General features: G+C 37.9%; 1 protein-coding gene across 3 annotated transcripts in view; it reads right to left on the minus strand.

Moving 5' to 3' along the window:
* LeuRS (Leucyl-tRNA synthetase) overlaps positions 1 to 13024 on the minus strand; it is a 283085-nt gene that overhangs the window by 201857 nt on the left and 68204 nt on the right. For all 3 annotated transcript variants that reach the window (XM_089098621.1, XM_089098630.1, XM_089098613.1), the window contains exons 7-9: positions 11700 to 11918; positions 8506 to 8632; positions 6440 to 6578 (exon numbers count right to left, since the gene is read on the minus strand). In XM_089098621.1, the coding sequence (XP_088954747.1) occupies positions 6440 to 6578; positions 8506 to 8632; positions 11700 to 11918 (485 nt within the window). The remainder of the gene's footprint in view (positions 1 to 6439; positions 6579 to 8505; positions 8633 to 11699; positions 11919 to 13024) is intronic.

Genomic DNA, 13024 nt, shown 5'->3' on the forward strand with positions numbered 1-13024 from the left:
CTTATGAAAGGGGTACTCGTATAAACTTCACAGAGGGCTCATTTGACTGGAAATTGAAAATTCTGGTCCACTTTTTAAGAGTAAACAGATCTAAGAGCAACTAGCCCCCCCCCCCACGCCCTTTTCACTCCAAACCCATCCGCTACAAATCTTGAGATGCTATTTAAAAAACAAGTTAACAAATTAAACAACAAAAACCCCATTGTCGACACAACCCCCCAGGGCCCGGGGGGTAGGTGTTGTAAGTGTTGTTCTGGGGGCGTATATGGTTCTTATGAAAGGGACGCTCGTAGATACTTCAGAGAGGGCTCATTTGATTGGAAATTGAAAGTTCTAGTTCACTTTTTAAGAGTCAAAAGACATATGAGGGCAACTAGCCCCCCCCCACACCATTTTTTCCCCTAACCTTACTTGACTTACTTGACTTAAGGCTCCTGCCGAGGGTTCGGCGTAGAGAACGATGAGACTAGGCACCTCCAGGTTGACCTATCACTTGCCAGGCTCGCAGGTTCTTTAACCGGGATGTGGGCTTGGGCGAGGAATTTATTGGCTTTATCTTTCCACCTAGTGGGGGAGGGCGTCCTCTGGGTCGCTTCCATCCGTGTAGTGTGGGGTCGAAGTCGAATGCGACCCGTGCTGGGGCGTCGCGTGACATGCGAAGGAGACAGCCGTACCACCAAAAATATACGCTGTGCAAGCTGCGTCGAGAAAGGAGTTTATGCCGTACGTGACAGGAGGGTCTGGCTTCTAACGAAGTCAGTCCAGTGAAGTCCCTCGATTCTTCGGAGATGTTTCGTCTGTGCGACATCGACGGCACTGAGGATAGATTTTGCAGATGTCCACGTCTCCGCTCCATATAGCAGCACGGTGCTGACTGACGCATTGTAAATGCGCATTTTGGTAAAGCTGCTAATGTTTGGCTTTCGCCAGATGCTGCTAAGCCTCCCAATAAGTGCCGACGCTTTGGCTATTCGAGATGTAATCTCTTTTGTGATCAAGCCATCCTTCGACAGAATGGATCCCAGGTAAGCGAAGTCTTCAACCACATCTACTCGGTTGCTTCCGATGTTGACTTCCTTTACAGTAGAACGCGACGTGGGGGGCTCAAGGAACATAACTTTGATTTTCTGCCAGTTGATCTTCAGTCCAACTTTCGAGACTTCTTCTGAGAGCACTTGGAGAGCTTTGGTAACCTTTTCAACGGTTTTCGTAACTAGCACTATGTCGTCGGCAAAGTCATCATCAGAGAGTATCCGGTCTCCGAACTGAAGGTGATTCGTCGTGCTGGTCATAACATGGTCTATGACGCAGTTAAAGAGCTCGAGAGCGGCGGCGCAACCTTGCCGGACGCCAGTCTTCACCGAGAATGCGGGACTGCGTCTTCCATTGACTTGCACGCAGCTCTTTGTATCATCATAGAGCTTTTCAAAAAGAGAGCAATATTTCTTGGGTAGACCCGTAGTTCTCAGTATCAGCCAAAGTGAACGGCGATCAACAGAATCGAAGGCAGCCTCCAAGTCCACGAATGCGATGTACGCTTTTCGATAGAGCTCTCGCGTCTTCTCGATCAATTGGCGCAATGTGAAAATTTCCTCCGTTGTTGACCTGCCGGGCATGAACCCAGCTTGCTGGACTTTTCTCTTTCTACGCAAAAAGGTGGAACACCTGTCCAAGAGTGGCATGGTGAAGAGTTTACCAGGAACGGAGAGAAGCGTGATCCCACGATAGTTGGAGCAGATTTGACGGCTACCCTTACGTTTCCAGAGCGGCAATATGATGCCAGCACGCTAGTCGTTCGGTATGCTTTCCGTCGTCCATACAGCTGAAAATATTAGCTGGAGCCACAGAACTATCGCCGCACCCCCGTACTTAAGGGAGTTCTGTAGAAATACCACAGACGCCAGGGGCTCGTTTATTATTTAATCGGTTTACTGCATTTCGGATATCAGAGGTGGTAAACGGTTGCGATACGAGGTCGGACGTAGCCACGGGTGTGGCCATGGCAGCTTGAATGAGATCTGGGCCGGGATGAGTAACTGCCTCGGCGTTCAGAAGCGTTGAGAAGTGACTGCTCGAGGCGGAGAGTTGGCCTGCATCGTCATTTAGCATACTTTTGTCAGCACACAAAACACGGCTCACGATGGAAGTCTTTCCTTACGTCAGCTCGCGGAGGTGTTTGTACAGGGAGCAAGTGTCTCCTTTCCTTGAAGCATCTTCAAGATCGCTGGCTTTCTTGTCAACAAAGGTCTTCCTATCACCGTGCAGTAGGCTATTGCGCAGGCCATTGAGTCGTCTGTACTCTGGCATATTCTTTGCTAAGCGGGCCTTCCGGCGCAGCTCGATAACGGACAGAGTCGCCTGGGATATCCAGGGTTTATTCTTGTGTCTGCTGCAGCCAATGGTATTGCCGGCAGAATCGAGTATATTATCTTTGAAAGACTTCCATGCTACTTCAGGGTCGTCAATAACTTGGAGGTAGCTAAACCGGTTAGATATATCGAGAGCATACTTCTATTGCATTTCAGATGTAGCCAGACTACTCAGATCAAACTTGGGAGGTCGTCTTTCTTGTCGTTGCGCTCTCAGGCGTAGCCTCAGCGTGGCGACTATCATCTTATGGTATGTGTTTCCAAGCTCGGCCGACCTAAAAGTCCGGCAATTTGTTATTGACGAGCGCCAGCGACCCGAGATCAGAAGAAAATCGATCATCTTCTTTGTCTGGTCGTCGTTACTGTACCAAGTGTATTTCTGTATATCTCGTCTCAGAAAGAGCGTGTTTGATATGACCAGATTATGCATATTGCAGAGCTGGAGGAGTCTATGTCCGTTGTCATTCAGTGGATCCGGAGTCACAGGGCCGAGAACACTTCTCCACGTGCCCTACCTGTCATTTACCGTCGCGTTCAGGTCTCCCAGTAGAGTGACGATGTCTTGGGGTGGGACTCTAGACAGGGACAATGAGAGCTCTGCGTAGAACTGGTTATTTCCCCTAACCCATCTGATAAAAATTTAGAGATAGCCATTTTGTTAAAAATAGTTCAAAGGTCAGATAAGAATAACCCCTGTGTCGACGCAACCCCCCCCCCCAGGGCCTGGGGGCAGGCATTATAAGTAATGCTCTTGGGGCATCTATGATTCTTATGGAAGGGATGCTCGTATAAAATTCGGAGAGGGCTCATTTGATTTAAAAATTGAAAATCTAGTTCACTTTTTAGGAGTCAAGAGATTGGAGAGCCACTACTCCCCCTCCATGCCCTGTTTTCCTCAAACCCATCCGATAAGAAATTTGAGAGCCGTTTTTTTTAAAAAATTGTTCAAAGATCATAAAACGAAAACTGCGGGGTCGACACAATCCTTCAGGGCCCGGGGTAGGCGTTATAAGTTATGCCCGGGGGAGGGGCATATATAGATGTTATGGAAGGGATGCTCGTATAAACTTCAAAGAGAGCTCATTTGATTGGGAATTGAAAGTTCTAGTTCACTTTCGAAGAGTCAAAAGAGATCAAAGGGCAACTAGCCCCCCCCCCCCCTTCACGCCCTTTTTTCCCGAAACTGATCCGATACAAATTTTGAGATAGCCATTTTTTTAAATAGTTCAAAGGTCAGATAACAAAACCTCCGGTGTCAACACAGCCCCCCAGAGCCTGGGGGGCAGGTGTTGTAAATTATGTCCTTGGAGCGTATATGATTCTTATGATAGGAATGTTCGTATTAACTTCAGAGACGGCAGATTTGATTGCAAATTAAAAGTTCTACTTCACTTTCTCAGAGTCAAAAGAGATCGGAGGGCAACTTGCCCCACCCCCCTCAACGCCTTTTCCCCCAAACCCATCCAATAAAAATTTTGAGGTGATCATTTTGTTAAAAATATTTCTAACATCAGATATTAAAACTCCTGGGTCGATACAACCCCCAGGGTCCGGGGACAGCCGTTCTAAGTTATGCCCTGGGGGTATATATAGTTCTTATTGAAAACATTCTCCTATAAACTTCAGAGAGGGCTCATTTGATTGAAAAAGGAAAGTTCTAGATCACTTTTAAAGAGTCAAAAGAGATTGAAGGGCAATTAGCCCCCCCCCCCAACTAAGCCTTTTTTTTCCCCAAACCCATCCGATAAAAATTTTGAGATATCCATTTTCTTCAAAATAGTTTAAATATCAGATAATAAAAACTCTGAGGTTGGCACAAACCCATTTTTTTACTTTGATATTGTTACTTTAATATTAGTTTTGATACTTTAGTAAACATTTGATGTTGAAAAAAAATTTGATTTTGAAATAAGGAATTTTTAATTGAATATGCAAATCAAAGATCAAAAACCATTACAAACACGAGTTTGGGTATCGCCTCCTTCTCTCACTCTAAAAGTCTTAAACCTACTATGCCATTGGCGCTTTACTCATAACGAATAGTATTACAAATATTTTCTTTTGTACTTAATATTGAAAATAAACATTAAAATTATAGTAAAATTTTGAACTGATGAGCTTTCAGCAATTAATATCACTATATATCAAATATTCAGTTTAATTTATTAGTTCTTAGGTTTAATTAACTAGTTCTTAGGTTTAATTTACTAGTTCTTAATTTAGGTTTCACTCGTTTTAAGATTTATTTATTCATTTATATTGGTATCAAATGTATGTTCGTTTGCATTGATTGTTTATTTAAATTTATGTTCGTTTTGGGTTTCATTTATTCTTCAATAGTAATTTCTGGTCGTTTTCAGTTTGAATTTTAATAGGTATTTGCATATGTTGATCTTATGTTTAAAATTGCCTTTACTTTTCTTTGAAAAACTTCTTTTTCGGATTTTTTTTTTTTTTAATTAATAGAAAAAATAGTCGCTGGAAGTCAATTATAGAGAGCACGTTAGACGTGAAATTTGCAAAACTGAATTCACTTCATCGTGTAAAAATTAAAAAAAAAAATTCTTTCTATTTTAAGTCATGGAACATAAAAACGGTCTTAAAATGGATAATATACAGATATTTATGTAAATTAGTGCGGAAGGTGTCTTAAGGAGGGTAGTATAGCCCTCTCTAGCCTTCAAGAGGTATCAATGAGGCTATTAACACAAAGAATATGCTCTTTTCCAAAGTATCTATTTTGCGTTCACCATTCAACAGAGGGTGAAACTGAAACAGCAATACCTTTCAGGTGCTAGAGAAGGAAATGCATTGATTGTAGAGTTGTAATCGGCCCATTGAATCTTCTAACTACTTAGACTTTATCTACAAGGACTAAATTTCATTGAGAATCTGCAGTTTGCAGTGAATAGGCTAACAGGAACTAAGAAACTCCATTTTTGATCATTATTTACTTGTTAAAAATTGAGCAGCTTTCCCTGTTCCCTTAAATGATTCGAAATCGAAACGTGATACGTGGACCTTATTTTAGGACCGCCTACAAATTTTTATGCTCGTTCTTGGCAAACCTTAGAGGTTAAAGGTTTTATAACTATGGCCAAACACTACCAAACAAATAACCATTCTCTACCTAAACTCTATATAAGAACCCTACCTAAGACATATGTTTAGATATGCTTGGCTGAAACCCTCGACAATCCAACTAATCAAACAGTTATTATCTCCTCGGTCAATTGCTACGTTCAATCTCATTTTAAATGCTCATCTTCTATTCGTTCGTCAATAGTCCAACTTATGCAATTGACACCAAAACAAATCGTTTAATCCGCGAATACAAAGCAGACACTAGTATCAAAAGGGCCAAATTTAGCATGAGACAAGCATTTGGGACAAGCATTCAGCAATCCATTCTGACATTCGAAAGCCAATTTTTCCTTTATTAAATAAAGGGGGGAAAAGAAAATACAAAAATCTAACAAGAAAATTAGCTAATTTTTGGAATTCAAAATTAAGTCCTAACTTTTCATGACGCAGGAATTGCGAAATGTGATATTTTATTCAGATCCTCAACACAATCCAAACAGGGGTAAATTTTTCTAGCATAATTATTATATCAAGGAAATAGACTGATAAGTGCTATTTGTAATTAAGTTCTAAGACCACGTTGGCTATACATTGCGCATAAAACAACAGAACAAAAAATGAAGGAAGCAGAAAAGCAAAACAAATGGCTATATTTTTTACCCGGTGAATAGACGAATTACAGCAAATATTTTGGCAAAGACCTTAGCTAAGGTATTTTCAGTACACAATAAAAACACATATATAATATATATAATTGTAAAAATATATACTATAAAAGGAAATGGTAACCTTTGGAAGTAACATTAACAAAAGCCAAAAAGACTGCTGATCATAAAACAAATGAAAAAAAAACCAATCTAGAGCTTTTCTCAGATTCCATACAAATATTCCCTTGGTTTGGATCTATTAGCTCAAAAAGCAACAAAACTCGAAAACTCTCTAAAACTCAAAATCCTGTGTGCTACCAAAGAGACTCATAAAAGTACCTCGAAATAACTTGTTTCTCGGGCTCCATATAAATAAATGCTTGTTTTCGGTCTGTCAACTCTTTCTGAACGAGTTTTTTAACGTCGCTAATCTTCTTGCCTTTGTGAAATCCGACAAGCATAATACCTTCATTAAAGCCTATAAGGTAAATTAACGTAGGTTTTATTGAAAAAAAATGTCTCATTTAGGGAAGAAGGGTCTGGGAGGCGAAAAGGGGTATTCACACAAACCTATACCTTAGAAAATAATATTGTCCTAGTTATGGGTCCAAACTATAAACAAGAACAAAATTGAATGACCCATTAAAATAAAGATGATATTCCGAAAAAAAATTCATTTAAACTTCAACTATTTATATCTTGTCTCTGATTTCTTCACGACCAGCAGAAGTATTTCACAGGATTACTAAACAGAAAAATAGAAAGCCATTAAAAAGTTCAGCATTTCCAATTCTACTACTTTTCCTGAAGATATAAAGGTATTTTGTTTTTGTTGTTTAACTTTTTTTTCCTGTATACAATTAAAAAAAAATAATATTTGACACAAACTGATTAAGTAAGATCATAACTCAATTGCATCATCGATGGCATGGTAGCTATATCTGCAGGCGAAGAATTGACGAATATGTTGGAATCCCATAAACGTTTCCACGGAACGTTTTCATGGAACGTTTCCACGAAACCTAAGTTCGGTTCACCTTTTGATTTCCGGAAAGAAATATCGTAATAATCAAATGCACTGTAGAGGAAGGCCGCAGACCTTTTTGGCTAGAGTTACTTAACTCACATTACTCTCAATTCAAGCCTCACTATCATGAATGGTATGACACACCATTCTGTTTCTGTAAGAAGTCAAATGTTTTCGTGCCCTCTCCTCATTACACAAAAAGATCAAATGTTTCAGGATCACTTAACTACTCAACTTCATAGAATAGATAATGGAAAGACAAGGAACTACCGAACTATCTATTAAGCTCTGACAGTGAAATTCAATTACGAAAAAAGCAATAAAAGGGTTACAGGGTTAAATATGGGTTAAAGGGTTAAAGGGTTACAGGGTTAAATAAAAGGGTTAAAGGGTTAAAATATCGTAGCAATCAGAAAACAATCCCTTTTATTGGCCATTTCATGTTTTTAATGCTTAATCTCTTTAATTGCCCCCTATTCGCAATGATAGTTCATGTCCAAAGCGTTTTGCGATTCATTTTCTACCTTGGAAAATCAATATATAAAGCGACTAAGTTGAAATTATTATTTCCTCTCGTTGAGAGAGAGCCTGATATTTATCAATGAACTCTCAGATTGGGAAACAATCTCGGAAATAATCAATCAAAAACCAATGTAGTCAAAAAAAGTAGCGCAAGAGAAAAGCAATAGCAATAGCAAAAGATAAAAGTAGTATGATAATAGGTCGAAAATGTTATAACTTTAAGGAAACACTGAATGAATTTACAAGGGGGATAGAATGATCAACTGGCCTTTGAAACTGTTACCGGGCCAAAACATCCAGTTTTTATTTTTACCAGAACTCCCAGGCCCCCTTCCTACTTGTACAAAGGCAAGAATGCACCAAGGATAGTTATGATTCTTAAAACTGGTATATTTAGAAATTTCTTTTGAAGAACTGGAAAATTAGAAATTCCTAGACACTGTAGGCGAGGTAGGAAAAGGAGGAGCGACCCCTTAATTATCAGTAGAGCCTCACTCTATGAATAAATTCAGAAGACATGGTGAACTTAACGATACCCATATTGAAAATCTCACTTTTTAAAGCATTGAACAAGACTCCTACCCCGGTAAACGTCTATAAGAACCGTCCCAATCTAAGAAAACATGCCCCAGAATCAGTCGCGCACAAGTATTAACCTCCCTTCCCTGTAGGCCTAACACAAAACCTCCTGATAATCACATTCTAGAGTTTCAATTGTGTGCATTTACATTTAAAGTGATTCTGACAGGTATTATGGTATTGTAAGCTTTTATTCCATTTTAAAGCGTTTCGTTATAAACGTGTATCAGGCGTATCAGGGTATTTATAAGGGTATATCAGTTTTGACAATACAAACCTCTGTTATAGACAATCTCTTTGGCTTTCTTAAGCTTATCTGCATCATTTTGGCTTTGGATCTTGTGTTCTTCACAAATTGTTGGTGCGCTTAAATTGCCAAGGCCTGGCACTTCAACAATTGGGATCTTAAAAAAAAACATATATATTAGGACACAGTCATGAGGCGACAACTCGCATAAGCGATTTGAGGCTACGTCATCCCTACAAAAGTAAAAGTATCTATATTCTTTTGTTTGTTAATAACATCTGATTAATACAAAGCTTCATACAGAAAAGGAATCCCCAAGCCACTGCCTTGGTCAGAAACACTCCCGTCGAAAAAACTGAAAATTAGAAGTAAAAAAAAACTTTATTTTCATTTGTGACCAACCCCTCCCCCAGAAGAACCCAAATATTAAATGTGCTTGACAAATGATCCTATGGATAGGAACAGCCAGTATTTTCACAAGAATGGGCAGGCATTGGTTTCAGGATTCTTTTTCTTCAATTTCATCTACATTAACTATATGATTTAAAAGGGTGTATCATCAATAAGACACTATTCAGAATTTTGATTTTCCTGAAGGGGGATCAACTATGAAAGAGTCTTATTAATCTGCTATTCCGCATTTTCTTTCTCTGAATTTAACATATAAAGGGGCTTTGTCAAGTTCATGGGAAACATCGCTCAGAATTAAACAGTTAAAAAGGATTTTTTTTGTAAAAATTCTCTTCTTCTTGGAATTAGTTAAAACTGTAAATCTTATTTCGACACAGTGAATGGCTGTATTGACATATGTACGGCTGCTCCACTGTTTTAGAATTCTTAGTATAGCCATCCTCTTCCACCAGGAAAAGGAGGACGGTGACTAAAGATATATAGTGATTTATATTTTTGCCAATTATTTGCCAAGGAATTAAACAGTTAGTTTTTGCCAAACAGTTATTTTTTCCCAAAGGATGGCAAAAAATTAAAAAAAGCTATGTTATGTGTAAACCAATTTTCAGGGAATAAATTGTCTACAAAAGCGATATTTTCTTCTATGAAATTTTTCTTTCAAGTTAAATGCAGATTTTCTCCGGAGACATCATTTTGTATCCTCTCATTTAAAAAAGGAAAATTAATTTTCATTTCCCAATAGCAAGACTTTTCCAGGGTTCATCAATTATGTTCATCAAAAGAAACTGTGAACTATATGACGCTAACTACGCCCTATTTCCGGTTTAGTTCTTAGAACACAAAATTCTCAGAATCTATTTTAAGCAGGCACATAAGCAGGAGCTGGATGCCTGAGAAGGGTAAATTCCTGCTTCGTTTTTTTTTTTTTTTTTTTTTTTTTTTTTTTTTTTTTTTTCTTAAAAAATTGAGTGAACCAGGAACTATGGAGGAAGAGGAAACAAAAAAGAAAATTATCTAAACCATTTGCACAAAAATCAAAGAAAGAATTAAAAAATATATATAAAATCAGCTTTTAAAACTCAACTGACTATTGAAATTCTACTGAACTATTCATTCTATAGGATATGTGCATTAATATTGATTAAGATTTATTGGAATATCATTTTGAACTGCATGCATCTATGATGTGTTATCATTATAAGGAGTGGTCCTGCACTTTTGATAAACCACTATCTGAAGTGATTTTTCTCAGCTTTCTTCTCTTTTTCATTATAGATTAATCACATCATTTTTTTATATCATTTTCTTGTCTTTTCATTGTCTGTTCTAGCTTCCCCTTCTTAATTGTCTGTTAAAAAAGGCTTCCCGATATGAAGCTAAAATATTTCTGATTTTTTAAGCAGGTACATTTAATTTAATGTGAAGCAGGCACTTAAACTCCGGTGACGGGTAATTTCACAAAAAGTTCATAGAATGTATAAATTAAATAAAAAAAACTTGGATGTACGGTGATTTGTTGGAAACAAAAAATTTCAAAGTGAGGAGAATCAACCCTTTTCTCTCCTCATTTTATACATGTCTAGGTTTATGGATTAAAGTCCGATTCTAGAGGTTTAGTAATTAGTAAATTCTTATCGGGTTGTATATTTATTTTATTTCAAGTTAGGTTGCAATAAATTGATTCAATTTCAATTTAAGTTGTTATCAGCATTTATAATCAAGAAGTTAATTTGAGCAGAAACTAAGCAGCAAATCCACGACCGATATTAATTTATAAGCTCTTTAAATAGATTATATTTTAATGGCTTAAACGGCGCAGGCAAGATATAGCTCCAGTAAGGTTCATATCAGACTTCGAATCTTATTCAGCTCTTTTAACTTCTTTGGAAATTTTAGAGTGATTTAACTATCTCCTCTATGAGGGTCCTCAAAGTGGCCCTGTCAGAATTATGGCAAAAAGAACAAGTTGCATTAATTTTTCTTTTCTTTGAAAAAAAATTTCAAACATAATATAGCACTGCTTGACTGCCGAAATTCTTTTTCCTTTTTTTATTCAATTAATCGCTAATTGATTTATTTCAGACTGGTGCTGAGTTATCAAATTCCGGTATCTCACAGCGTGAATTGTCTCTCGGGGGCTTGAAAATCAAGTTACGAAGAGGTTAATTTCTGGTTAGAATCTTATTAGGCTCCATTGATTACTTCAGAAAGTGCAGAGTTGGCAACTACACTAGTTTTCTGTAATTATAGGCCCTTAACAAGAGGCGAACGCAGCACCAATTTTTTCCCAGATCAATTTATTCTAGAGACGCTATCCGTTATACACAGTTTGTCGATACTAAATTAGTTTATTTCAGTTTTATTTGGAAATTGTTTTTATTTGGAAATTCTATTTTTACATAGCCATGAATTTTCATCATTTCTTTCATCTCAAAGTTGCAAAGTCGGACTTGCCAACGCTTACCAAATGCTAGTTACAAAACCCAAGCAGTGGGCTGCAAGCTCAACAGCCACAACAACACTGTGAATGTAAAAAAAAATAATCGAAATTTAAAACGTCTCTCGAATTTTTGGCAAAATGTTTCTCCAATACAGTAAACTTAAACCTTAAAAGCATGTCCACCAAGAGACACAGGTGAAAGGGGCAAAATCTCTTGGGACAGAGCCTCAAGGGAAGCTTAACATGGGTCACATCTAAAAAAAAAAATCCAGTAATTAAGCGTTATATAAATTCAGAAAACGGGGGTCTCCCCTTGCCTCCAGGCCACTATACGAGAGAAACAAAAACTTATTAATAAACAATATTGACAAACCGCTTCAAATGGTAGCACCATTTCATCTTTAACACCAAATTTCTGACGGAAAGGCTGCTTTGTCTTCAAGTCACGCAAGGCAACAAAATCGTCGGGTGAATCCGAAGGTACTGATGTTACTATTCCAGTTCCCTTATCTTCCTTAATCGTGAGCATTGGCAATGCATACACCACCTGGTAAGAAGTCAGAGGAGACTCCACTCCAATACCAATTAATTCCTTAAAGAATAAAGAGCATTTTTAGTATATCATTTTTTAGGCCACGTGGCTTTTTATTTATACTTAAATGAAATGCAACTATTGAAAAACGGATAATGTTCTATTAGGTCTTATTAAAAAATTTAAAAGTCTGGAGTTCAAAAATTTTACCAAGTTATGTTAAAAAGTTCGCCTGCTTTTTAATTTTGTTAGTTCATTTTGAATGTTTTTAGCATTCATCTTGAGATTGAACCATTAAATCAGACGCTACTACTAGCACTACTAGTAACAAGCCACAGCAGTATCAAGTCTCCTGAGGCCGACACATCTATGCTTACTCCTCTTCCATCCCAATCTAATCAGAGCCTACTTCTTTTCAATCTCCCAAGAAGTCCCATTTTCCATTGAAGTCCTTCCTTAGGACCTCCTCTCACCTCATTCGGGAACGACCTGCTTTTGGTTTGGCCCTAGATGCTTAGCCGAAAAGGACGATCTTTGACAGTCTGTATTCATTCATCCACAGAGCGTCTACTAGCCATCTTAGTCTTTCCCTCATTATAGCCCAAGAAAAGGGGATAAAACCACATTTTTCGACGAAATTAGTTTGAAATAAGGTCAGTCAGACGGATACCCAAGAGAACCCGTATACAATTTCTCTGGAAAACATCTAACAAATCTTCTTCCTTCTTTCGGAGCGCCCACGACTCAGAACCATGCTTGACCAATGACATCACTGTTGCTTCTAATATTCTAACTTTGGTTTGCAGACTTATCATCCTATTCTTCCAAACTTTTTCTTGGCTATTCTACTTTTAATACCTTTACTGTGTTCGTCACCTTTAATACGAGCTAAGAAATTGACTTAGGTAAGTGAATGTCTTTAATTAGACTCTATACTCTTCTTTAGCCTTTTTTAAGCCTTTTTTTAGTTAAAACATCGCGATTTAACTTCCATAAACAGAAACAAAGAGGAATAAATACACGACACCGGTGGTACATGGTTGAAATATGGTATTAGCATCATTTTATATTCTTTCTTTTATTTTTTGAGATTAGGTTACACTGTTTTAGCTGGACAAAACGAACTAGGTTACAGAAGAGAGCATACACACAGCGTCTGCGAAATT

The sequence above is a fragment of the Artemia sp. Qi Xiang Cuo genome, chromosome 2 (genome assembly GCF_049724085.1).
Source record: "Artemia sp. Qi Xiang Cuo chromosome 2, ASM4972408v1, whole genome shotgun sequence".
Taxonomy (NCBI): Eukaryota; Metazoa; Arthropoda; class Branchiopoda; order Anostraca; family Artemiidae; genus Artemia; species Artemia sp. Qi Xiang Cuo.